This window comes from Tasmannia lanceolata, unplaced genomic scaffold (assembly GCF_043159265.1).
Source record: "Tasmannia lanceolata isolate RefF3 unplaced genomic scaffold, GAP_Taslan_0.1 ptg000007l, whole genome shotgun sequence".
In the NCBI taxonomy this organism is placed as follows: domain Eukaryota; kingdom Viridiplantae; phylum Streptophyta; class Magnoliopsida; order Canellales; family Winteraceae; genus Tasmannia; species Tasmannia lanceolata.
Window position 1 is genome coordinate 2504207 of NW_027518684.1, and position 24670 is coordinate 2528876.

The 24670-nt window shown below is 38.2% G+C and overlaps 2 protein-coding genes across 7 annotated transcripts; both read left to right on the forward strand.

Annotated features, from left to right (window-relative positions):
- The first annotated feature begins 987 nt into the window (after nt 1-987).
- On the forward strand, nt 988-5249 carry LOC143880789 (uncharacterized). 5 transcript variants are annotated; one of them, XM_077383769.1, is made up of 5 exons: nt 988-1129; nt 2037-2443; nt 2552-2690; nt 4418-4503; nt 5005-5249. In XM_077383769.1, exons 2-5 carry the CDS (start codon nt 2177-2179, stop codon nt 5122-5124), a joined length of 612 nt encoding a protein of 203 aa, XP_077239884.1. In that variant the 5' UTR covers nt 988-1129; nt 2037-2176; the 3' UTR covers nt 5125-5249. The 5 variants fall into 5 exon arrangements, with proteins under 5 accessions (XP_077239884.1, XP_077239882.1, XP_077239883.1 ...); XM_077383767.1 differs by having other exon boundaries at nt 990-1129; nt 1796-2443; XM_077383768.1 differs by having other exon boundaries at nt 990-1129; nt 1996-2443.
- A 2972-nt stretch (nt 5250-8221) lies between these two features.
- Nucleotides 8222-23053, forward strand: LOC143881404 (110 kDa U5 small nuclear ribonucleoprotein component CLO-like). Of its 2 annotated transcripts, none has more exons than XM_077384450.1 (11): nt 8222-8438; nt 10948-11719; nt 16820-16888; nt 17006-18199; nt 18291-18389; nt 18524-18682; nt 20665-20750; nt 20831-21029; nt 21135-21245; nt 22020-22226; nt 22697-23053. In XM_077384450.1, exons 2-11 carry the CDS (start codon nt 10964-10966, stop codon nt 22793-22795), a joined length of 2979 nt encoding a protein of 992 aa, XP_077240565.1. In that variant the 5' UTR covers nt 8222-8438; nt 10948-10963; the 3' UTR covers nt 22796-23053. The 2 variants fall into 2 exon arrangements, with proteins under 2 accessions (XP_077240565.1, XP_077240564.1); XM_077384449.1 differs by having other exon boundaries at nt 8224-8444.
- Nucleotides 23054-24670: the final 1617 nt, after the last annotated feature.

Here is a 24670-nt window from a genome sequence, read left to right on the forward strand (position 1 = left end):
CTCAGGTAATTTACGGTGCCGTCGAGTGCCTCAAAATTCTTCACCATAGGATGATCCTAACGCTCTAATTTGTGAAGTTTTAAATTTTAAAATTGATGGCACGTTAAATCATCGGAGGGTTAGGATCATCCTACGGAGAAGATTTTAGGGGCACACCCTATCTATTTCGGGGGCCTGACAAATGAACGGTTTGGATCACCAAACAATTTACAGTTTGTTTCCTACTGTTTACAAGATTTGGGTCGTTTTTCATCTACAATAAAGACTGCATAAGCATGTTCGCTAGGCATCCAGGTCGCGTGAGTGCACACCCTCCTGGAGTGGAGTTGTTGAATCCTGGAGACATACGTAAGAAGACCTAACTGCACCACGATTCGTTGTATGCGGGGGCGATACCGGTCTCAAAGACAGAGCATTAAGATAACTCAACTCATCGATAAGTTTCTGCGACAATCAATTGATTACTGTTCTATTTTTACAGACCAGTAATTGCACATTACAGTACTCTCATTAGATTCATCTTCATAGAACGTATAATCCGAAATCTCCTAAATCCCAAACAACAAAATCATTTGCATTCTTTAGTTTAACTAGTCTTGAAACATCATAAATATGGTTTTGGTCTTCCTCCTCGCTTTCACAAATTGACGCCAATCGTGATTGGATAACCAATTGAACGGTGAGCTCAATGTAAGTGTGTATGTGTGGGAGACGAGGAGTTCGATTTATAGAGGGGATGAAGAAGGGGAGATCATCCCACATCGTGCCTATCCCCCAACCATCTCCCAACTTCACTATTAGCACCAATGCCTTCAGCCACTCACTCCAGCAAGTGTTCATGACCATTTTGCATGGCCTCGTCCTAACATTCTCTCATTTAGCCACCAAGAATCTATGTACCAATCATGATCATTAGCAATAGAAAATGTTACATTTGCACTCCACGTCCCCACCATTTCCAACCCCACTCCATCACTTTATCTTATAAAAAACACAAGCAAAAAGAGGTGGAAACAACATTTTGTTTAGTTTTACAAACAAAAGATTGTGGAAATGGTGGTAAAGTGGGTGGAGATATCATTCCCTTTCAAATTACATATTTTATGATTTCATCTTCAGATTCTTCAAGGTATGTCTCATTCTCTCGATTTAGTTTTGTAAATGTGATTAATTACTGTAGTAGATAAGATTGATTCGATCTCTCTCCTCTATTGTAAGTAGAAACCTATTTATCTCTAATTTTAGGGTCTTAGCTACGGGGAATTTTCTTTTTCTGATCGTTTTGAGTTTAATAGATGTGATTGATTCCTCTTCAATTGTAGTTTCAGATCTATTTTATCCGGCTTTTAATGATCCTAAGTACATATAATCTTCATTTTCTATTTTCCTTTTTGCATTCATGACCTATTAGGGCATACATCTCTTTACCTTCTCTGCTGTTTTCTATTGTTTTCGCATTCATGGATCTATGAATTGAGGTATTCTCGACGCCATTTTTATATGGTTGTCTGGATGTATTAAGAAAACTAGGGTTTATCTTGAAGAATTCTTATTTAATGGCATTTTCATTTCTGTCATTTAATTGAAATTAGGCCAAGGGCCTTTAATTTTTATTAGTTCTGCTTCTTTCTTTATAGAATTCCTAATTCCATGTAAAATCTCACCAGAATAACTCAAACTCCTTCGTTACAAGACCATCGATCTACTCTTGCTTTAAGTTTTAACTTTTAACAATGAATTTGAAGGCCACAGTTTGGAGAATGATGATCCTCTCATCAATTTAAGTTTTGTGCAGTGGCTAAAGGCTAGTATTTTGCTTTTACATTTTAACAATGCATTTGAAGGCCAACAATCGGATAACAATGATCCTCTGATCAATATGAATTTTCTTATGGCGTCTAAAAGTGCAAATAGGCTTCTTTGGGTAGCTCAAGTGTATGCATGCAAATGGGTTCGGCCTGTGCCCTGTACTGAACCTTAAGCTTAACATGCCAGGATTGGGCCTAGATTAATGTGCTATTATGACTGTGGTGTAGGAATCTCCAAGCCAAGATGGAGTTGTTGCGACAACCCAGAAAATGAGCTAAGATGGTTTCATTGCCGACCATCACTGCACAACTAGAAAGCTAATAAGCCCAGTCACTTGAACAGGTGATCAAAAAGGAAAAACAAGAGAATGAACAAGGACGAGGTTTCACATTTTTATGGCCTGATAGTTGCAAACAACGAAACTATTCGCTCCTTTCTTCTCTCTGTAGCAGAGAATCAAGATGTCAACGAAGAGCTTCGAAAAACCGCTTCGAATCTCATGTCGCAGGATTTGCTTCCGTACAAATCCCTCAGGAGTCTCTGGTTCGACACCCCCTCTTCTGCCAGACCTAAGCTCCTCCATCTATTCTCTGGCTCTGATTTTGTTTTCTCTAGCCCTAAAGCTAGAGAAAAGGTAAACACGCACAATCAAAGAATAAAATTCTGTTGTTTCAAATTTGTTTTCTCTGCTTCTGTTTGGGATGGCAGATTTGATTTCTTGTGGTTTTGATCAATATTTCAGAGCCAAGAGCTGAAGAAGAGGTTAATAAAGCTCACAGAATTGGTGGAGAGGAATGAGTACGAGGAGCTTGTGAAAGATATCAAACCAAGGAAGCAGATGGTGGAACCTTTCTCGTCATATAAAGATCAGATAGGGTTTGGTAAGGATCTATTTTTTGTATCTGGATTGTGTGTGCATGTGTATCTATATAATCATGCTGCTTTCGATTTGTTTTTTCTCGAATTGGAAACTCACTCCTCTCGATTCTCTTTGCCGGATTATTTTTAATGGTGTCGGCCTTTATTTTCAAATTGGAATGGTTTTGAATCTAAGTAGAACAATTGATCATGAATCAAGTATGATTTTTTTATATAAAATGTTCAAGAATTATTATGAATTGACATCATACAAATGGGGCTGGGAAATTTCAGGATTGCCACAAGGATACACAAAAGAATTCAAATGGGGCTGGGAAATTGGGATGTGATTATTGCTTTACATGTGGATAGTTTGACTCTTCATATTGCAGGGAAGTGGTCAGGGGCAATTTTTTTTACAATAATATGATTCCTTCTGTCGTTGCCATTTCTTATTCACTTCGTACAGAGCATTTCCATTTCAATTTCAAGAAGATCTTTTAACAAATGACTGATGGCGTAGTAATCTGATTCTACCATGCTCTAGGTGCATGTTGAACATGTAAATTTCCTTCCCCAAAAGGCATTCCATTTTCCTTATTAACAGTTTGCGACCATGTCCGGTGTGATGAATTCTTTTATGGATGCCTTCGTGGAGAGAAGTTGAGAAGCCTTTTTGACATCCATCTAATGATCACAATTGCTAAGACTTGAGTTTGGATCATCTTGAATAGTGGAGCAACTCTCTGTGGGCTGTACTCTTTGGTAATTGAGAAATATTTTTGTGTGAGAGCATGATTTACATCATACAAAAATTGATATGGATGCTGTTATAAAGCTTAGGTTTTTTTAATAGTATTGTCTACGCTTTTAACAATTTGCCTGGTAAGATTGTATTGTATGGATACTTGTATCTGCATTAATGTCTAACTTGTTTGACTATATCATTTGTAAGTGTTTGGAAATGGAAGGAAATTCCATGGATACAGCGAACTATCTTTTCCCGTGGTTATTTATCCATTTTAGCATTTCTTCCAACACCTGACCTAATACATTTCACTAATACTTAATAATACGGGCAATTGTCAACACACTGCAGAAGTTGTTACAACTCTAATGTTAACACACTGTTTTCTTTTTTGAAATAGATTATTATTATTTTTTTGAAATAGAAAACAAGAGAGGGTTAACACACTGTTTTCTTTTCATATAATTTGGTTGATATGGTCAATTCTCTCAGATCAGAAACCTAATGGTATAGTGTCTTGTAACATTTTACTCTTTGGTTGTAATTTTCAGTGTGTGCTCTATGCACATTCATCTACTTCACAGGTACTTTTAAAAAAAAACTGGTAATTGCAATGCAACTGAATGTACGAATTACACGAGGACGAGCTGTCTTCTAGAAACAGAAGTTATACTAAGAACATAAAACAGAACAGAAACTACATTATGAACGCATCACTGATAATAATTGCAATTTCCAAGTACTTCCCATATACTGTTTCCTGAACAATTGCAATTTTCAACTAGCAGGATGATCTGTAATTTTTTCTTTTACTGTAAATTGTGGGTCCTATATTTGTTCTTGCTATTCACTTCATCTTTATGAATGCGTTCTATTTTGCCAATTTTCTTTCACTTTACATTTATGATTATGTCTGTGGTTTTGGCTTTTAAATCTCTTGCTGTGTAATGAGAACTACTCACGGGATGTACTGAAGGCAAAGAAAGCACTATACTTGTGCAGGTCTACACGTTGTGGTGACGATGTTCACTGGGTATTTGGTAGGATATGCTACTTTCAGAGCTCTATTCGATCATAGTACTGTCATGGTACGTTCCAAACACTCTTCTTCTTCTTCTTCGTATTCTTGTTATTTCTATCTATGGTTCTATAGATTTTACAATCTCTGTGTAGTTTCTTCTAGATATCTTCGGAATAAATAAAGGCCGTGTTCGGCAACGACATGAAAAAATTTTCCATGAAATTTTAGTTTATGCAGTGGTGGGATGGTGGGAGAGGGCCAAGGACGGTGGGAGAGGGAGAGAATTGAGAGGGTATGAGTGACAAGAGGGTGAGAAGAAAGAAAAACTTTAATCAAAATAGATTTTTGTTTCCCTTGTTTTGAGCCACTTGGGTCCATCTCCTCGCTAATAAGCCCTCTCAATTCTTTCCCTCCCCCACTCTCCTTACCTCCCTCTCACCACTAGGTAAACTAATATTACATGAAAAAAAATCCATGATTGTCAAACATGAACAAAATGATTCAAATGTTCCATTTCTTCTTCAAGCTCTTACTAAAGTATGGGTGTACTCATATTTGCCTAATGCAGAATGTTGCTGGGGGAACCTTTGGATTGGTCTGTGCTATGCTTCTTGAGACAGTTCTGTTTATAATTAGAGCTTCCAATCAAGATGGTCTCTCCGCTTCAAGGCGAAAGAAACAACAATAAGCAACATTGTCTCTCTGAAGGGTTTTCTCCCCAACTTTTTTTTGTGTGTATTATTACCGACATGAAGCACATTTTTACTGCTATTATCTAATGCAGTAACGAGTTTAATTTCTTATTCATTGAAATCTGTTGTGTGTGTGTGTGTAATTTGTGAATGAGTTTTCAGATGATCCTTTGAATTTTGGGAGCTAATCATGGTCTTTTTAAGTCTTGAGGTAAAAAATAAGATTTTGGTATTTTTATAGCCGTTGGTTCCCAAAGTAATCCCACAGCGAATAAATCCTATGGCCCACCCTTGGATCTCTAACGATCCATAGTGGCACAATTATTGTTATTAACATAGTGGGCCCCAGCTTTGGTTGGTTCGGATCGTCAGTTGGTAGGACCTACATGGATCTCAGTTGGCGTGGACCCACTGACACGTGTAATGATCTATTACAATTGTTTCAGTGAAAACATGAGGTATCCAAACGTGGCCTTAATTATTTTTAACTATACTTCCAATTGAAATATCATGATCATCTGATTAACACAATTTTTTAGGCAATTTGAGAGCAATACTGTGGGAATAACATGCAGACATTCTCGATCACCCTATGGCTATGTTCAGTTGTTTTCCCGGGAAAGGAAAAGAAAAGATTTCCCGGGATTCTGACGTGGCATTAGGAAAAAAAATCCAGGGAAACTGTTTAGGACTATGCAGGAAAATGTTTCCCAAGAAACTGCTTGCCCACCTTTTATCACTAGTTTTCCCAGGAAAGCAAATCCGACCAAAATAATGGGATTTGGTTTCCTACACTAGTGAGAAAAGAGACATTTCCATGTCATTTTTGGCAATTCCATGTCATTATTTGACATATTCCACCCAGGCTTGTTAATTTCTCAGGAAAGCAGGTGAACACCAAAATTATGTCTTGTCAAGGTCTTGTCAAGCAAAAAGGAGTCTGTTTCCAGGGATTTGCTTTCCCGGGAACGCAAGTGAACAGAGCCTATGTGTAGACTTGGGTGGAAATCGTCGCCGCATCAAAACACGAAGTAAAATGGCGGCCCACCTGATGCGTAGGCTTGAGAAGAGCTGATGGGACATCATCCATCAAAATTTAGAGTAAAACAGTGAGCTCTACTCTATGAATGGCAGAGTTGTGGCTCCACCAATCAAAAGTAACTTCATCTTAAATTAAGGATAAATTTGGGAAAAAATTAAGAATAATGATGTGGTAGCCAAGAGTGGAACTGAGATTTGCCCAACAAATAGCCTTTTCTTTATCCGTCTTTTCCTCTTTTTTGGGAGCTTTTAGTTCCTTTAATCCCACTCTTGTAATGATTGCTTCTGTGGTGACATGGACTTCTCGTCCCCTCTTTTTCTTTCCTAGGGAATGATGTCCTCTCTCTTTCTATCTCTTCCCTCTCTCTCCTCTCTTCCCATATTTGGTAATGACACCCCTAAATTTTGGTGGGAATTTTAGAAATTGTAGGGAAAAAAAACCTAGCAAATCCCGTTGACTTTACTGTTTGGATTAAAAACTCCCTTGGATAAAAATTTTACTGGCAACCAAATGGAGAATGGCAAAACTACCTCTCATGCGCAACACTCAAAAAATTACGAGGCCGTTTGGATATCGATATTTTAAAATCTTGGATTTCCTCAAAATCCTCGATGGAAGACGAGAGAAGGAGACTGTTTTCTGATTTCTTGCCGATCTTATCGTCGAGCAAGAGAGTAGGAGATCGTCATTTTAAAATCTTGGATTTCCTCAAAATCCTCGATGGAAGATCAGAGAAGGAGACTGTTTTCTGATTTCTTGCCGATCTTATCGTCGAGCAAGAGAGTAGGAGATCGTCATTTTAAAATCTTGGATTTCCTCAAAATCCTCGATGGAAGACGAGAGAAGGAGAATGTTTTCTGATTTCTTGCTGATCTTATCGTTGAACAAGAGAGTGGGAGATTGTCCCGTGTTTCCAAGTTTTAGAAATCTCTGGATGGGGGAGAGATTTCTAAAATATGGATTTCTTACTTAAAATCCAGGATAATGGATTATAAATTTCAAAATTTTACAAAGCTTCCAAACTAAAACCTGGATTCTAAAATCCAAGTATCCAAACAGCCCCTAAAAGTTATTTGGATACGAGGATTTTATAATTCATGATTGTGAAATCCTGGCTAAAACCTATGTTATAAGCTAAAACCGGAATTTTATAAGCTAAAACCTGAATTTTCCAATCCTGTAAATGTACAATCCAGGTTTTAACTTATAAAATCCAGGTTCTAGCTTATAAAATCCTAGATATTAAAATCTTGGATTATTAAATCCGAGCATCCAAACAATCCTCAATGATATTCATAATTAAGAAAATTTTTAGGGCATTCTTGTTGGAGATTTGGTAGCGCCCATTGCAAAAGGCGTTGCATGTGAGTGCATCCACCTTTTTCTTTGAGCTGATTTTGTTTTAGGAATGCTTGTTCAATCACACTTCGGGTAGGCCACTGAAAGGTGACTGAAACACTAGAAATGGGGACTACTGAGCTAATGATGGAGGCAAGAACATTGCCGACCAGGTTCCACCGCTAGACGAGGAACGGCCTACCGGCAGGGGAATTAGGTACCAGCAAATGACCAAAGGGATCGACTACCCGAACTATGAACATTAGGGAAGATAAGGGAAGACCACCTGGACGAACCGACCAAATGGACTAGACTTATCCGAACTCTACGAATCACATGCAACAGACCATTCATGAAATGCCTTTTGCAATGGACGCTAGCAAATTCCTTCTTGTATATAGGCTTTAAGAAACGGTTTGGATACATGAATTTTATAATCTTGGATTTTACAAGCTAAAATCTGAATTTCATAAGCTAAAATCTGGATTTTATAATCTCAGATTGTAAAATCCAACTTTTGTGTATGGATCCAGGTAAAAGAAAATTATAGAGATATATGAAAATAACAACTCTAGCTGGGTGGTTGTGTGGTGGGGGGGGGGGGGGGGGGGGGGGGGGGGTGTCCTACTTTCCCTATTTCTAGTGGGAAGTTTAATTCCGGAATTTTATCCTCAGATACAGACGTGCCCTAAGTGCCCTTAGCTTATAAAATCAAAATTTTAGCTGGATTTTGCAATCCTGGATTATAAAATTCATCTATCCAAACGGCACACAAGATGTCCGGGTGTTTTTAGTAGTTTTCCAAAAAACCGAGTTTTCTCGATTTCTTTCTTCACTTGGTAGTGACTGTTGAGAGAAAAATCACATCAGCCCTACATATTTTTCCTCCGCGCCCAGCCGCGAAGAACCATCTCATATAGCTATTTTGCAGTAAGAGTATGTTTCCCTTTCCTGCATATCTAGTCTCTGAAGTGGGTTTTTTCTGGAAATCCAAACATGGTCATGCGATATCAGTAGCCTATTTTTTTTTTTATTCATCTTTTGCATTTCCTTCTTTCTTGATAGAAACAGTGATTAGATTAGGGTTTTTTTTTTTTTTTGAGAATCGACAGTGATTAGGGTTTTGCAGGTGCACAAGAAGAAGAGAGAATAAAGAACCCCATGAGATGCTTAGTAGCCTTCTCTTCTCTATTACTATGTGTTCTCCATCGTCTTTCAAAAATACCAAAGCTTTCTGCTGCTCTGATATGTGCATATTATTAGGTGTTTATATGGTAGTTGAAATTAGGGTTGCAACTTGGGTCGGTCGAGTTGGGTTTTTAATGCTTAGATTAATTACTATAGTGATTAATTTCAAAGATGGTAGACAACAACAAATCCTCACACCAAAAACCTCTAAATTTAGCATAAATTTAAGAAAACAAAAACTAATTTTCACATCACAAACCTGACCACCCTCAATTGAAAACAATTATATCAATGTACTTTGAAAATTATGTGGCATGATATTTAAGAGATATTTAAGAAATCATAGCAGACCCCTATAAGAGTCTAGTCGGGGTTTCGGTTTTTTTTTTTTTTTTTTTTAACCCGACCCGACCCATGTTTATTTTCAGGTCCGTAAAACCCAACAAAATTTTGCAATTGCAAGCTTAGTTTTAGGGTTATAGGTGTTATTTATTGATTTTGGTGTCATGTAAGTGGGTTAATAGGGTAGTGGATGTGGCATCCCTTTGTGATTGTATTTAATAAGTTGTATCTTAATGAAAATATAGAGAAGTTTACAATCAAGAAAGAAACATTGTTTGGGAGAGTTATAGTTCCTCTCGAATTGAACTGTTAGAAGGTCCAGTTGCCTCGAGTAACCTCTCTCCCCTCTTTTATTTGCCTTTCTTTGCTTATTTGTGTTACGGTCAATTAGGCACATAACATTCTCCACTTCAAGTTTCCAACCTGATCACCCTTTGTAGAAACTCTCCAAGAGTTTAAAATTTTACAGAAAAACCCTTTTCATTGGAAACAAGGTTTTCTGAGGAATCCATTTCCGAGGCGGGTTTTCTAGAGAAATCTATTGTAGGGACAGGATATTTAGAAAACTCCACTCCAACAGTAAGATTTCTAGAGGAAACTGACTTTCAGAGCTCGGGCTGTTATTGATGATTTTCCATCCTGATATGTTCATGTCATTATGGTGTAAATGGGGTTAGTTATAATGGAGTTATTATGTGGTTATGGCTCATGTGTTTTAGGGGAGTGAGTGTTAGTTGTTGATGATGTGTTTTATAAGTGGGCAAATGGATTGATGATGTGTAATTGCCTTTGTCCTCGTATTTAAGTAGTTGTTTTACAATGGAAATGGAGAGAATTCAGCAACCAAGGAAACTTTTTTAGGATAGTCACGGTTCCTCTCGAATTGAACCTTTAGTTATGGTTGCCTTGAGTCAACCTCTCCCCTTCTTTCTTTTATTTTGTTTATTTGTGTTAGTTACGGCAGTTATGTACACATTCATCAACAACCGAAAATATTGATCCCAGTGCATATAAGCAGCCAAAATAAAAAAAGGGATTAAATGAACTGATATAGACAACACATTTTTGGAGAATATATCAGGAAGCTCAATTAATTTCTGTAATTTTATAATTATTGGGTTTTTTAAGAGAATGAATGGCATATCCGGTGCTCAACCTCTGTTCCTATTCATGACATATGTATATTTTTTTTTGTATCTATTGATAATTATTGGTTTTTGTGGGCCTCTTCCTCTTTGAAACTGTATCTCTCTATCTCGATCGGAAGGTTTTTGTTAATGTCTTCTTATTATCAACTGCGATTTGTTTACCTCGACCGTGGAATTTACTACGAGTGAGGTGAACCCTCTCTTCTACTCATATCTGATCGCACATCGTTCCTAGACTCTATCATTAGCCCTGAGTTTATTTAGCATTTATTTGCACTCTGCCATTGGTTTTGTGTCTTCGGAATAATAAGATGCATGAATAAATTGTTGGAAGATCCGCAGGCCTGTTGCTACCATTTGGAGTGAACTCCATTTTCTTGTTTACAAATCTACTTCATTTTTCTCTTATGATATGATATGTTGTCATGTAACGCTGGAAATCAAATACCCCATAAGTTCACCTCGCACATTGGAACAACATAAATTAATTCGAGGCTACACCAATACAGGTTAAGTAGATTATTCTGAAGTACATTGAAAAAGGTTATCCCCCGATATTCACCCTCACTGGATTTTATCTTCTTCTTACTTTGATGAAATTTTGTCTGCTCATTTATTACTGTTCCTTTTTCTTTTCTTTTTTGTAATTTTCACTGGCCTCGAACTGATTTTGGTAGTTTTTCTACAAAGCTCTCTTTCAGTAGATAAATTTCAATCGTGGCGTTTTTTTCAAGGATTTCTCACTAATACCGGCTGTTCAGGCTTAAATCTACCACAATGGATGACAGTATGTATGATGAATTCGGGAACTATATTGGGCCAGACATTGATTCTGATCATGATTCTGACGGGGACGAAGAAGAAGATGATGAAGATGGTCCTGTCAAGCAGCTCGATGAAGAGGCACCGGCCTCCGATGATGAGGGTGGGGCCGCTGCTGCTTCCAATGGATGGTTAACTGCCTCCAACGACGTTGACATGGATAATCAGATTGTTCTCGCCGAGGACAAGAAGTACTATCCTACCGCTGAAGAGGTATACGGCGAGGACGTGGAAGCCCTTGTCATGGATGAAGATGAACAACCCCTCGAGCAGCCAATCATTAAACCGGTCCGAAACATTAAGTTTGAATTGGGTGTGAAGGATTCATCAACTTATGTCTCGACCCAATTCCTTCTGGGTCTCATGTCGAACCCCTCGCTTGTTCGCAATGTCGCATTGGTTGGGCACCTCCAGCATGGGAAGACACTTTTCATGGACATGCTTGTTGAGCAGACCCACCACATCTCCACATTTGATTCTGATAGCGAAAAGCACATGAGGTACACGGATACAAGGATCGACGAGCAAGAGAGGAGGATTTCGATCAAGGCAGTTCCAATGTCTCTTGTTCTAGAAGATAGCAATGCCAAGTCATATCTCTGTAATGTTATGGACACTCCTGGTCATGTCAATTTCTCTGATGAGATGACTGCTGCTCTCAGGCTTGCTGATGGTGCTGTGTTGATCGTAGATGCTGCAGAAGGAGTAATGGTATGGTTATTCTCTTCCTTCCCCCCTGTGAATACAATCACACACACACACACACATATTTACTTGCACATCTGTTTTACTTTAATTGGTTTATGATTCCCGTCACACGTGGGTGGCATGTTATTATATTGCTGCCTGGTTTTTATAAACAAAGACTCTCTACATTGCCCACTTTTTCAGATGCTTTAGTGTATTTTTACAAGAACATGACTTTGTTTGGCTGATATTGGCCATATAACATCATGCTGGTATCCAATGGATGACTCAGATTCAACACAATTCCGTATGCTAATATTAAAAGGAACAACGGACGGGTAACAATTAGAAGCATCGCCAAATAAGGCGTACCTAACTGAAGGGAAGATGTGGTGTTCAATGCCACATATTGGCCCGGGGTAAATGGGCATGGGCGTGATTGGATGTGGGAATGGGTCGTGGAAACAAATATGTACTGGGCAGATTATAACTTGATGGTTGGTTGGAATGGCAAGTTGAGGGACAAGAAATGTTGGTAATTAGGGATATAACCTTCAATGAAATTTCAAACTAGTTTCTCAGAGATGAGAAAGTCAGGTTAGAATGAAGGTCAATTGGATGGTGCTTTGTTTCACAACTTCGAGTTAGTTATTGAGAGAGAGAGAGAGAGAGAGAGAGAGAGAGAGAGAGAGAGAGAGAGAGAGAGAGAGAGAGAGAGAGAGAGAGAGACCAACTAGTAAACACTCTTTCTGTGCCCCTTCTTTGGAATATGGAAAAAAATAGAATCCCCTTCCCTTTTGCAAATTTCGACAATTTTAACCACTAAATGAGCCAAATGCCTGTGGACCCATCCTAACGAACCAATAATAAAAGGATGGGCAAGTATTGGAGTGATGTTCAGTTAATATCAATGGCAGTTGTTAGTGGAATCTGTGTTATGTTGAGACCGCATACAAGGGAAAGGGATGCTCAGGGTAACTTCCCGTTCTAACAGGGTGACAGTGAAATAGTAGGTGGGTTCTGTAGAGGAAAACATGTTAAAGCTCACTGGATGGTAGTATTCGTATGAATCATTGCCAAAGCTCAGTTGTTTCATCCCTGGGGAAAGTCTAAAGTTCCTTTTTCTTGGTTTCCCCTAGTTTGTCTTTGAGCTGTTATATATTGTTTAATATTGGTTTTCCGTTGGCACATTAAGTCCTTTGTCTCATGCAGTCATGCACCGATGGAGGATGGAAGACAAAATACTCAAGTGACTCATTAAAGGAAGCAGAATACAGAAATACCAGGCATGTATCAGCTGATCATTTAATCACGGAACATACCTTTAAGCTATGCATGATGAAACTCGGGACTGAAATAAGACATGGTGGGGAGTGTGAGACACCTAAAAATCTTTTCGCCATTGCCATGACACCCTATCCAATTGGGAGCGTATCTTAGACCAGCATATGGGAAGTTGGAGGAGGACAACCTAGTTCAACTAAGTGATGGAAGTAGGTCTTTCATCAAAATCCATGAATATGACTAAAGATTTTACTTCCTAATGTGTTAGACACCGACTCTACAGAAAATTGGAATAGGCATCTTATGTACAAGATGCAAAGGTCAATTATGTTTAGGGCAAAGGAAGGAAGAAGGAGAAGACCATTTCTCTAGAAGGAAGAATATATATTTTTTGAATGGAGGAAGAATATTTAAATATGTTAAATATGCTTAACAGGAGGAAGAAATAACCAATTTTCCTATTTGCTCCTTGCACAATTGGTTGATAATTTAACAATAGTAGATAGAATAATACCTTGGCATTGACTGTTATACAATTTTTCTTTTTTAAATGATGATGAAGCTTTATTGAAATTGGGTTTCAGATTGGGTTTTGTACAAGGGTTTTGAAGATGCACAAGGGATCAACTCCTGCTCTGGTATCATGTGAATGTTGTGAGTCTACCCTCATCAATATAGAGAAGAAGATAACGTAAGAAGAAAAGGAAGAAAGGAAGGAAGAAGATGAGACGACAAGACAAGAGTAGTAGAGAGGGGAAGGAGATAAAAAAATCCGTGGCTGAGTTAGGTCTCGACTCCATGATCCCAATGCTTATATAATGCACCACTAAAACACGGTTACAATAATGTCCTTATGGCCATCCAATGATGGGCCCTAACTACACATAAAGAGAACTTAAGTGACCTAAGTTTCGGGCACTATCAATTAACAATAGATGTAACTTCATTGTCTTCAACATACATAAATTGAAATTTTAAATTAATCAAAATATGATGCTAACTCTATGGATCCTATTTTTCATGGTTTCTTGAGTTGGATGTTTTGTATGCATGTTGGGTTCCAAAACTTGTATATGTCCATGCAATAGGGGTGCCATGCATTACTAGTTTAGGCCATAGTGGCCTAGGTTGTGGGTTGTTTCACTGTTCAGGTTTGCAATTGTCTTTTCCTATGTTAATAGTATTTGATGCGGATGTAGGTTTGCAATTGTTCGGGGATCCTCCAAGTTCCAAAATCATAAGTTATGGATGTGGCAAGGATCCGATACGGTATGGATATGGCAAGGATCCGATATGTGCGTATGAGATATGGATGATGACTTCTAACAAAATGTTAGTCTAGGTTAAACCAAACATAGTTTGGATTTTGACAGCACACAAATCTCTCTCATGCGACAAATCAACAACTCCTCTTTCTAGCTTAGGATTCTCATGTCATTTATGAAGAGGAATATAATTAGGATAAAGAAGCATATATGCAAAAAGATCACCTTTCTTTTTTCTATATATGAATGAATAGGAACCAAATCAATAGCGTCAAAAACATTCCAAAAATGAGGATACAATATCAGAGCAGTAACAGATTGAAGAGACACGAGATATAGCCATACAGGGATTCATTTCAGTTTGTTATTAACTTTATAGTGGGTTATGGTGTGCGCCTCATGATCTATGGTCTGGCGTTTGTCCCCCCGAAGGATGATTTTCGCTATCTATTTAGTTGCATTTGATCACGGGATGAGCATTGGCGAGGTCTATGGCTGCTAGGAGTCAAGAATTTCATTCCGTTGAATTTTTTTTTGATTGGGAGGTCGACATTTGGCCATCTTCATTGGTAGTTTGGAATCATCTTCATTAGAAAACAAGGAGAGGATGAACGCATGTGGACGTGGAGCTCTGGTAGGTCATGTCATTTTTAGGCAATTAGTCGCCTTCTGCCTCCTCTTATGCTAGGAGAGCTTGGATTCCCCATACTCCCAAAGCATGTTTGTACTTTTTGTTGGGGCGCCTGTTTGGATAAGATTCTTACAATCGATTATTTGCATAATTAGAGGCAGGTTGTCATCAATAGCTGCAATATGCGTGGTGTGGCGGGGAAGACGGTTGACCATTTATTCATTCATTGTAATTTTGTCAGTGTGATTTGGACTTTTTCATGTTTACCTCTTGGTGGTAGATTGGTTTATGGCGAGCCATGTTGTGTATTTGTTTGTGGTTTGGAATTTTTCTCGTTGGCCCAGTATGGGGAGATGAGATCTCTTTGGAGTCTTAATCTCCTTGTTATGCCTTGATTGGTGTGGAATGAGAGGAATCGTTGGATCTTCAAGATTTCTTGGAGTGGGGCACACTATCTTTAATAGCAAATATTCTCGTCAATTGTTCGGTGAGCAGCTGTATTTCTTAATTTTAATGGTCTTTCGAAGTTGATTATTTGCTTCTCTTGGGATGTAATCCGCTTAAATGCACTTCACAATGATAGCCTATCCCCTTGATGAACTCTTCCTGAACTTGGGTTTGTGAAGCTTAACTTTGATGGCTGAAGCTTAGGGAACCTGGGTAACGTTGGCATTGGAGGCCTCCTTTGAAACCGAGGATAGCACCGTGAGCTTGGCTTTTTTGAGGCCTACTGGGTGGCCGACTCTATCGAGGTGGAAGTCAGGTGCTCTTGAAAAGAATCTGACTTGTGTCACGTCACATTTCTGCTCTCTAGTGGCAGAGAGTGACCCGCTTAACGTTATTTGTTGGGTAAAGGACGGGAAATTTTTCATGTGGAGGTTTGTTGTTGTCATTGAGGAGGTCTTGGGGTGGAGAGAGATGCTATGGCCATGTTTAATCACTTTACCCCTCGAGGGGCCTGTTGTTCTTTGGTTGTTTTTTTGAGTGCGGTCCTTGACCAGCTCGGTTGATGGGCTCTTTGCTTTCTATCAATAAAGCTTCGCCATTCGTAAAAAAGAGATGAGGATATGGATCAGCTGTTTCCATCCGCCATATCTTTATTGTATCCTGTTGAGTTGGGTACTCCACCCATTTTGAATGATCCTCTTATTGTGAAGTTTCATGAGAAATAGCCCAAAGTTGCTAATCTAGTGTTTGTTGGGGGTTTCATTGAATCTATTAACTATGTTCTATGCCTTTGTTGAATCCAAGTGTTTCAGAACTCCTCGATGTTGGAAACAAGAAAAACAGCTGCACAAACATCATGTACATGCCATCATGTCAGCAGAAAAATGGGCCACCCCTTAGTTTCAGAATTCTGGTGTCGATATGGACTAAACCATGCTATTGATGTGGAGGGAGATTCTCTCAATGTCATCAGATGGTTGAAGAGAAGTCACCTTCACCCCTCGAGATTTGCTCATTGGATAGACGAGATTCAGGAGCGGTTGGTGGATTCTTCTATCTCCTTCCAACATGTTAGAAGGTTGACTATTTCAGAAGCCGAGATTAGCTACTGGATCTAGCTGTAATTTCAGCTGAGAATTAATAAAGTTAACTTAAAAAAGAGAGGAAGGCGACTGTTTAGCAAGGGAAGGTGTAGCTAGAGAGCAAATAGAGCATTTTGATTTTCTTCCTCCTTGAGGGCTATGATTTATTGATTTCCTTCTTATCAGTTGTAATCTCCTTGTACCGACCATCTGGGTCACAGGGCTTCCTCTTTTTTCGCTCTTAATAAAATGCTTTATCATTCAAAAAAAAAAAATCCCTGTGCTTCTGATGTGACTAATTTTCTTTGTAATTTTGTATATTAATTATGATCATACTTGTTCATACAGAATTTATTTGATTTTTTATTATTATTAATGCTTAATATGACGCTTCTGCTAATATTTTCATGAACAGGTTAATACCGAGAGGGCCATACGCCATGCAATCCAAGAAAGGCTCCCTATTGTAGTTGTTATCAACAAGGTAACACATCACTTTCGCTTGTACCCATATCCTTCATTTAAGCACCTTTTTTTTAATTATCTGATAAAGTGGTATGTCTCCATAAACAACATAAAATTCTCTTGTTTCATTTTCAAGGTTGACAGACTTATAACCGAACTCAAACTGCCACCGGCTGATGCTTACCACAAGTTACGCCATACAATAGAAGTTATCAATGACCTAATATCTTCCTTCTCTACCACGGCTGGAGGCATCCAAACCATTGATCCAGCAGCTGGAAATGTTTGTTTTGCTAGCGCCAATGCGGGGTGGTCTTTCACCCTCCAATCATTTGCCAAACTCTATGTTAAGCTCCATGGTATCCCATTTGATGCCAGTAAGTTTGCGAAACGCCTTTGGGGAGACATGTACTATCATCCCGATGAAAGAGTATTAAAAAAGAAGCCCCCTATGGGAGGAGGTGAAAGATCATTTGTTCAATTTGTTCTCGAACCTTTATACAAAATTTACAGTCAGGTTATTGGAGAACATAAAAAGAGTGTGGAGGCCACTCTCGCAGAACTCGGTGTCACGCTTAGCAATGCCGCATATAGATTGAATGTCAGACCATTGTTGAGGTTGGCTTGCAGTGCTGTTTTTGGATCTGCCACGGGATTCACCGATATGCTAGTCGAGCATATCCCTTCTGCCAAACAAGCGGCAATTAAGAAGGTAGAGCACACATACACCGGGCCTCAAGATACATCAATTGTTGAGACAATGAAAAATTGTGACCCTTTTGGTCCTCTCATGGTTAATGTGACCAAACTTTATCCTAAGGCGGATTGTAGTGTCTTTGATGCTTTTGGTAGAGTTTATAGTGGTACAATTCAGACGGGTCAGACCGTACGTGTACTGGGAGAAGGTTATTCGCCGGACGATGAAGAGGACATGACTGTGAAAGAGGTAACAAAATTGTGGGTTTATCAAGCTCGCTACCGGATCCCTATTAGTATGGCGCCAGCTGGCTCTTGGGTTCTCATTGAAGGTGTGGATGCCTCAATTATGAAGACCGCAACACTTTGTCCTGTGGATTTAGATGAGGAGGTGTACATTTTTTCTCCTCTTCGCTTCAATACTCTCCCTGTTGTTAAAACAGCAACGGAACCATTGAATCCGAGTGAGTTACCAAAAATGGTAGAAGGCCTTCGGAAGATCAGTAAGAGCTACCCTCTGGCCATTACTAAAGTCGAAGAGTCGGGGGAACACACAATTTTAGGGACCGGGGAGATATATTTAGATTCTATTATGAAGGACCTTAGAGAACTGTATTCTGAAGTGGAAGTTAAGGTATTCTTCATCCCTTTTCATTTTAAGTGTCTAGGATTTAGGATATGGACTCACATTAAAAGTCTGATATAATACATTGTCTTCATTGTAGGTGGCAGATCCAGTTGTTACATTTTGTGAAACAGTCGTGGAGACCTCGTCAATGAAATGCTTTGCAGAAACACCCAACAAAAAAAATAAAATAACTATGGTATGATCCATAATGTGCCCCAAAATGGTCCATATGTTTTCATTTCCTCTAGTGGTTAGCAATAGTTTTGTGTGACTTTATTTGTGGGATATAATCACCTAGTTTTTGTTTTTTTTTTTATTAATTTGCACCAGCTTGCAGAGCCTTTGGAAAAGGGACTAGCAGAGGATATTGAGAATGGTGTTGTAAGCATTGATTGGCCTCGAAAGAAACTTGGTGATTTCTTCCAAAGCAAATATGAATGGGATTTGCTTGCGGCACGGTCCATATGGGCATTTGGGCCTGATAAGCAGGTAAAGATCGACATCTTGTAATACAGAGGAAAACTTGGGACTGTTACAAGTTAGTTTGATTGTGCAAATTGTGTAACTCAAGCATTTTCCCCTTTGCTTTGTGCTATATTCTCAAGGCAATTAAATTTCTGAGTGAAATTTAGCATGTTTATTTCTGCTGATTGCAACTCCAATTTGGATGCATCTGTCGGTATTCGACATGTACAGGTGTCAAACTCATGCTGCTGAGGACATGAATGGAAACATATTAGCATAGCTGTTTGCTAAATTGAAAGATAGGTTATTTGTTCTATATTAGAAAAGCATATGGTGCAAATAATGCATATAGTTAATCGTAAAGACAATAGAGCTTATATGAAACCCCTTTCAGAAAAGAACCTAAATGGAACCATATAAAGTGATGGAATTAAACTGCTTGGAATCCACCAAAAGTGAAATGCTTCCTATATACAGACAATGCTCGAGAGATATGAAGGCAATGAATTTGATCAAAACATGATGTAGATGGGGTAAAACCCAATAGCTAATAGGCAAAATTAGTTACTATTCTCTAACCTCCTCAAAAGTCCATCAAAATTTTATATCTATATGCCCAAAACATCGTAGAGACTTAAACCCTGTTTTAATAGGTAACCGTTACAACAAGATCAATTGGAACTCATATATCAACCTAAATAATGCCTATTTTTTTATTTTAGAGAAGGTCAACATAAAGTGCCCTAAAAAACATTTTTTAAAACTTTCCAAAACTATTTAAATATCTCTAAATTAACTTTCAAAACTTTCCTAACCTCTAAGCCTATCATAAATTTCGAAAGATGCCTATTTCAGATCTTAGAAACTTTCCAGATTGGAAAGATTCAAAGTTCTTCCTCCAAAGCTATTCATGTTCTTCCCTTAAAGCCTCACCATGATTGAATTTACCAAAAGTTAAATAAAAATTATTAAAAATCATCATTGATCATAATGATCCAGCATGCCAGCTTTCGTGGTGAATGGAGCCTGTAAGGGGCACTATTGATGTTAGCATTACATCTATAGAATCTATGAAGCCATATTAAGTGATGCCAGTACAATGTAGGAATTCGCCAGAAGTAAAAAAATCGCTAGGGTATTGGACAATCAGACAATCTAATAGATATAAACAATATTAGAGTCTTAGAGAGAGATAAGGCAATAAATTTGATCGAAAGATGGGGTAAAATCCAAAATCTGATAGGGAAAATTGGTGACTTTTCATTAAACTCCTCAAAAGTACATTGAGACTTTATACATAAAGGCCCAAAATGCCTTAAACCCTTGTTTAATAGGTAACCGTTGTATAGGATCAGTTTCGGCCCTTAGGTTAATCAACATAAAGTCGATTTTTTATTGTAGAGCAGGTCAACATAAAATATATGCTGCTGCTAAATGAATTAGTTCTCTATTTGGAACTTTCCAAACTATTTAAACTTCCCTAACATCTAAGACCATCTTAAATTGCCAAAGTCACCTGTTTTAGATCATAGAAGCTTTTTATTGGAAAATTTCCACAAAACTATTTACATTCTTCCTCCATAGTCTTAACCATCCTTAAATTTTCCCAAAATTGAATAAAAATTATTAAAAATCATCATGGATCTAATCATCCAGCCTGCCAACTTTCATGATGAATGGAGCCTATAGGGTTCACTGTTTATGTTATCATGATGTCTTGTCTCCTTGGGGCATACTTCTGGATCTTGGTCCAACTTGTCTCCTGAATAATGCTTGCTATGGGCTTGTTCATGAGCTTTTCTTGAAAAATATAGAGTGGAAAAGAAATTAAAAGTAATCCTTGTTACATAAGCTTTTCTCATGCATTTGATTTCCTTAGTTTGCGATCTATTTAATTCTTTTGATTGCATGCCAGAGAACCACACAAGTTTTATAAAAGCTTATAGATACTTTCATAGACATTCTAATTTTACCATTACTAAACTATGCTGTTGGTATTATGTTAGGGACCAAACATTCTGTTAGATGATACCCTTCCAAGTGAAGTCGACAAAAACTTGCTCAATGCCGTCAAAGATTCCATTGTTCAGGGGTAAAAAACGAATCACATCTTTCAATTTTCAGGCAATTTTTACTGATTTGGTATCTAAATTCCTTTTTTTTCCTGCAAAGGTTCCAATGGGGTGCCCGAGAAGGACCTCTCTGTGATGAACCCATCAGAAATGTAAAGTTCAAAATTCTTGATGCTACGATTGCTTCAGAGCCCTTGCATCGAGGTGGTGGTCAGATTATTCCTACAGCTCGAAGGGTTGCTTATTCTGCTTTCCTCATGGCAACCCCAAGGCTTATGGAACCTGTATACTATGTAGAGGTAATATTTCACGATTCTGCACGAAACAAAAAAAGGACACACTGTTTGTTTGTTTTTATGTTATGTTTGGTTCTGTGCCTAACATATTTCTTTGTGGTGTTTCAGATTCAAACACCCATAGACTGTCTCTCTGCAATATACAGCGTGTTATCTCGTAGACGTGGGCATGTAACATTTGATGGATCAAGGCCAGGGACCCCCGCCTATACTGTTAAGGTGTGCGGAAACTTTCATTGACGAAATTATATGATAGGAAGTTACAGATATGTCCCTGCTGTTTTTTAAGTTACCTTTACAGTGAAACTAATTTCATGCATTGCATGGGTAATATAGTCCATGGTGATTGATAGTCATTTTGGACCATTAGCTTCCTGAAGATTCATCTTTATATCAAATCATAGCGCCCCCCCCCCCCTCCCCACCTCTCTCTCTCTCTCTCTCTCTCTCTCTCTCTCTCTCTCTCTCTCTCTCTCTCTCACACACACACACACACACACACACACACACACACACACACGGACACACGGACACACGGCATCTCTAGTCTTGGATTTCCTGTTTTTTTTTGCCTCCATCACTCCACAATCCATACTATTCCACCATAATCTTCAGTCCTAAAGACAAAGCACCAAAACCCATCCTTCTCACTCTTTTAAATCATTATGAACATGGTTTTTTTAATCCATGTCATTTTAATTTTACTATCTAAATAGTTTGGTATTTTGTAGTTTTTTGCCTTTTTTTAATGAAGAAGAATCCGAACATATCGGCTATGCCCATCATGTCTCTATTATTTTACATTCAATAAATACATCTCTTCTGATAAATTGATTGGAAATGTTAAGATTCGTGGTAAATGGATTGGAAATATTATGATAATTCATGTATGCACATACATACATACACAGCAGCTATGTGAATCATTGTCAGCTACTCTTCCATGCATGCATGTTATTCAAATTTCTGATATCTCTTCCTTTGAATTTGCAGGCGTTTTTGCCAGTGATAGAATCATTTGGTTTTGAGACAGACTTGAGATATTGTACTCAGGGGCAGGCATTTTGCCTCTCAGTATTCGATCACTGGGCTATCGTTCCTGGGGATCCACTAGACAAAAGCATAGTTCTCCGGCCTCTAGAACCTGCACCAATCCAGCACCTTGCTCGCGAATTCATGGTGAAAACAAGACGTCGAAAGGTATGAGCTTGCTTGGAAACAATGATCATTGTCTCATTTTCTCAGGGCAAGCATCTTAAATTTCACTTCCCTGTTTTGGTTTGATTAACCTCTCATCTTAAATTTCGGTTTCAGTAAAAATTTCGGCCGAAATTATTTAAAATTAGGTTACAATTTTCTGTATTTTTAACTTTTCTTTGGAAATGTCTAAAATTTGGGTGGAAATTTCGGCAATTTCGGTGAAAATATTTAACATTTCGGTGGAAATTTTGTAAATAAGGTTTATTTTGGCAACTTTTGTTGAAATTTCAGTGAAAATTTGGAATTCTGGTGAAATCCTATAAAAATCCGGTTCAATTTGTATTTTGTTTCGGGCTTTGGCCGAAACCCAAAATGATTTCGGCCTAAATTTAAAACTATGCCTCCCAGTTTCTCAATAAGATAATAGCGAATCGTAAATTATTATAGCTGTGTTGTTTGGTTGTTTGCAGGGTATGAGCGAGGACGTAAGCATTAATAAGTTCTTCGATGAGGCGATGGTTGTCGAGCTTGCTCAGCAGGCTGCAGAGCTTCATCAGCAGATGATGTAAGTAGGAACAACAACTTATTGCCCTAATGTTAGTAAGCAAATGTTTGTGTATTGTCACATAGATCTTTGTATCACCATTGGTAGGGACTCCAATTTTGGTTGAGTGTGTATTGTAATCAGCACTAATTTTCCCCTTTACCTCTGTGGTTCTGATTAAGCATGTCGCACGAGGTTTGGGGTTAGGGTTTGAAGATTGGTAAAGAACCTACACTTTAACTGTAATCAAATGCCAGTAATTTTAGTAGTTTGGAAGGCTTAACCACCTGACTCCTTGAAACTATATTTTGGTTTGCCATGGCATGAAGCTACTTCTACGCACTTTTTGTTTGCTTAATGTTGTTTTTTGACACTTCCTAAACAATAAGAACCCAACAGAATCTGAATAATTTTCTTCAATTTGGGTCTATGTTGCATGAGTACTAGTACGAGTGTTGGAATTTGATATGGGTATTGAGTGTCAGATTCGGCTAACATTAAAAAAAAAAAAAAACGATTCGTGCATTCAACAATCTATTTTAATCAATTCTAATTGTATTTATTTTATATGATAATATGGTTATAATGGATATTAGGAATTTTTGTTGGTGAAGTAGTTATAATATTTTATTTATGAACATTTACTATAAGAACTGATAATACTCAAAAGGGAAATGATATCAACACTCACATGTTTTAATAAGAGGCGCTCAAGTCTCTTGTCTTTTTAGTATTGAAAGGGCTTGAAAGAGCTTTTGAAAACTGTAATATACTTCTGACAGCCCTTAAAATACTAAAAGACGAGAGACTTGAGCGCCTCTTATTAAAACATGTGAGTATTGATGTCATTTCCCTAATCAAAACATATGATAATTGTAAATTTGTTATAGTAGTATTTAGAAAGAAAAAAAATTAGTTAACAGAGGGCTAAGAACATAACAGAGAACATTACCTTGGATAGGAGAGAATGAAAGAAAGTGATCCATGTAGACAAACCCAACTAGTGTCGAGATTAGACTTAGTCAATTTGAGCCGGGTAGATCCTTTCACCTTCGCCATGAAATTTTTCTAAATGATTCATTTGCCGACCCCAACTAGTTTGGGACAAAGGCTTAGTTGAGTTGAGTTAAGTAACAGAGATCTAGAAGTGTCACAGTGGATCCAAAGTATCGAAATCTGAAATCCGACACATCTCTAGCATGGGTACATCGCCCATTTAGAAGAATTCATGTAACATAGATTTGGGTTAACGGGCTAGTTTATGTGCTGCGCCGTTTCGTAATTTTGAGTCCAATAATCAGTTTTGGACTCGCAATCAATTCTCAAACTCCAAAACAAACAGGGCCCTTGTGTAGTACTTCTGGCGGCAAATTCTGATGCAAGTCCCCTGAACTGCCTGAAATCAACTCTAAAAATTATGCTGAGATTTTGAGAATATACAGTTAGATTTTGGTTAATTTTTCTTTCCAGATTTCTGTCTCTCTTCCAGTGCAGTGACCTTATTCTCAGATTTTCTCAGGATCGGCAATTGGATTGTCAGGGCCGTCAATCTTGTTGGGCCCTTTTGTGGATATGGCCATGGTATGAAGATCACACTGGTTAGAAAATCTGTTTGATACACTCCAAAACAGACCTTTGAAAGAGAAATTTCTAAAGATGGGTAGATGTTTAACAGGGAAAGGCAGATTAGCGTGATTTTTGTAGTGACCAGATGGGAGTGTCCTGGGCATCCAACTGCAGTGCCAAATGATCAATGTTAAAAGGCACTTTTTGGGTCCTACATTGGGGCATAGGGCAGCATTTAAGTGAAATCAAGACGTTGGTCTTGTAGAACATCATGAAGCCACCCAGATGGTCTTCAGCACATTCTGTTCTGAACGAACATCCCATGCTTAAGATA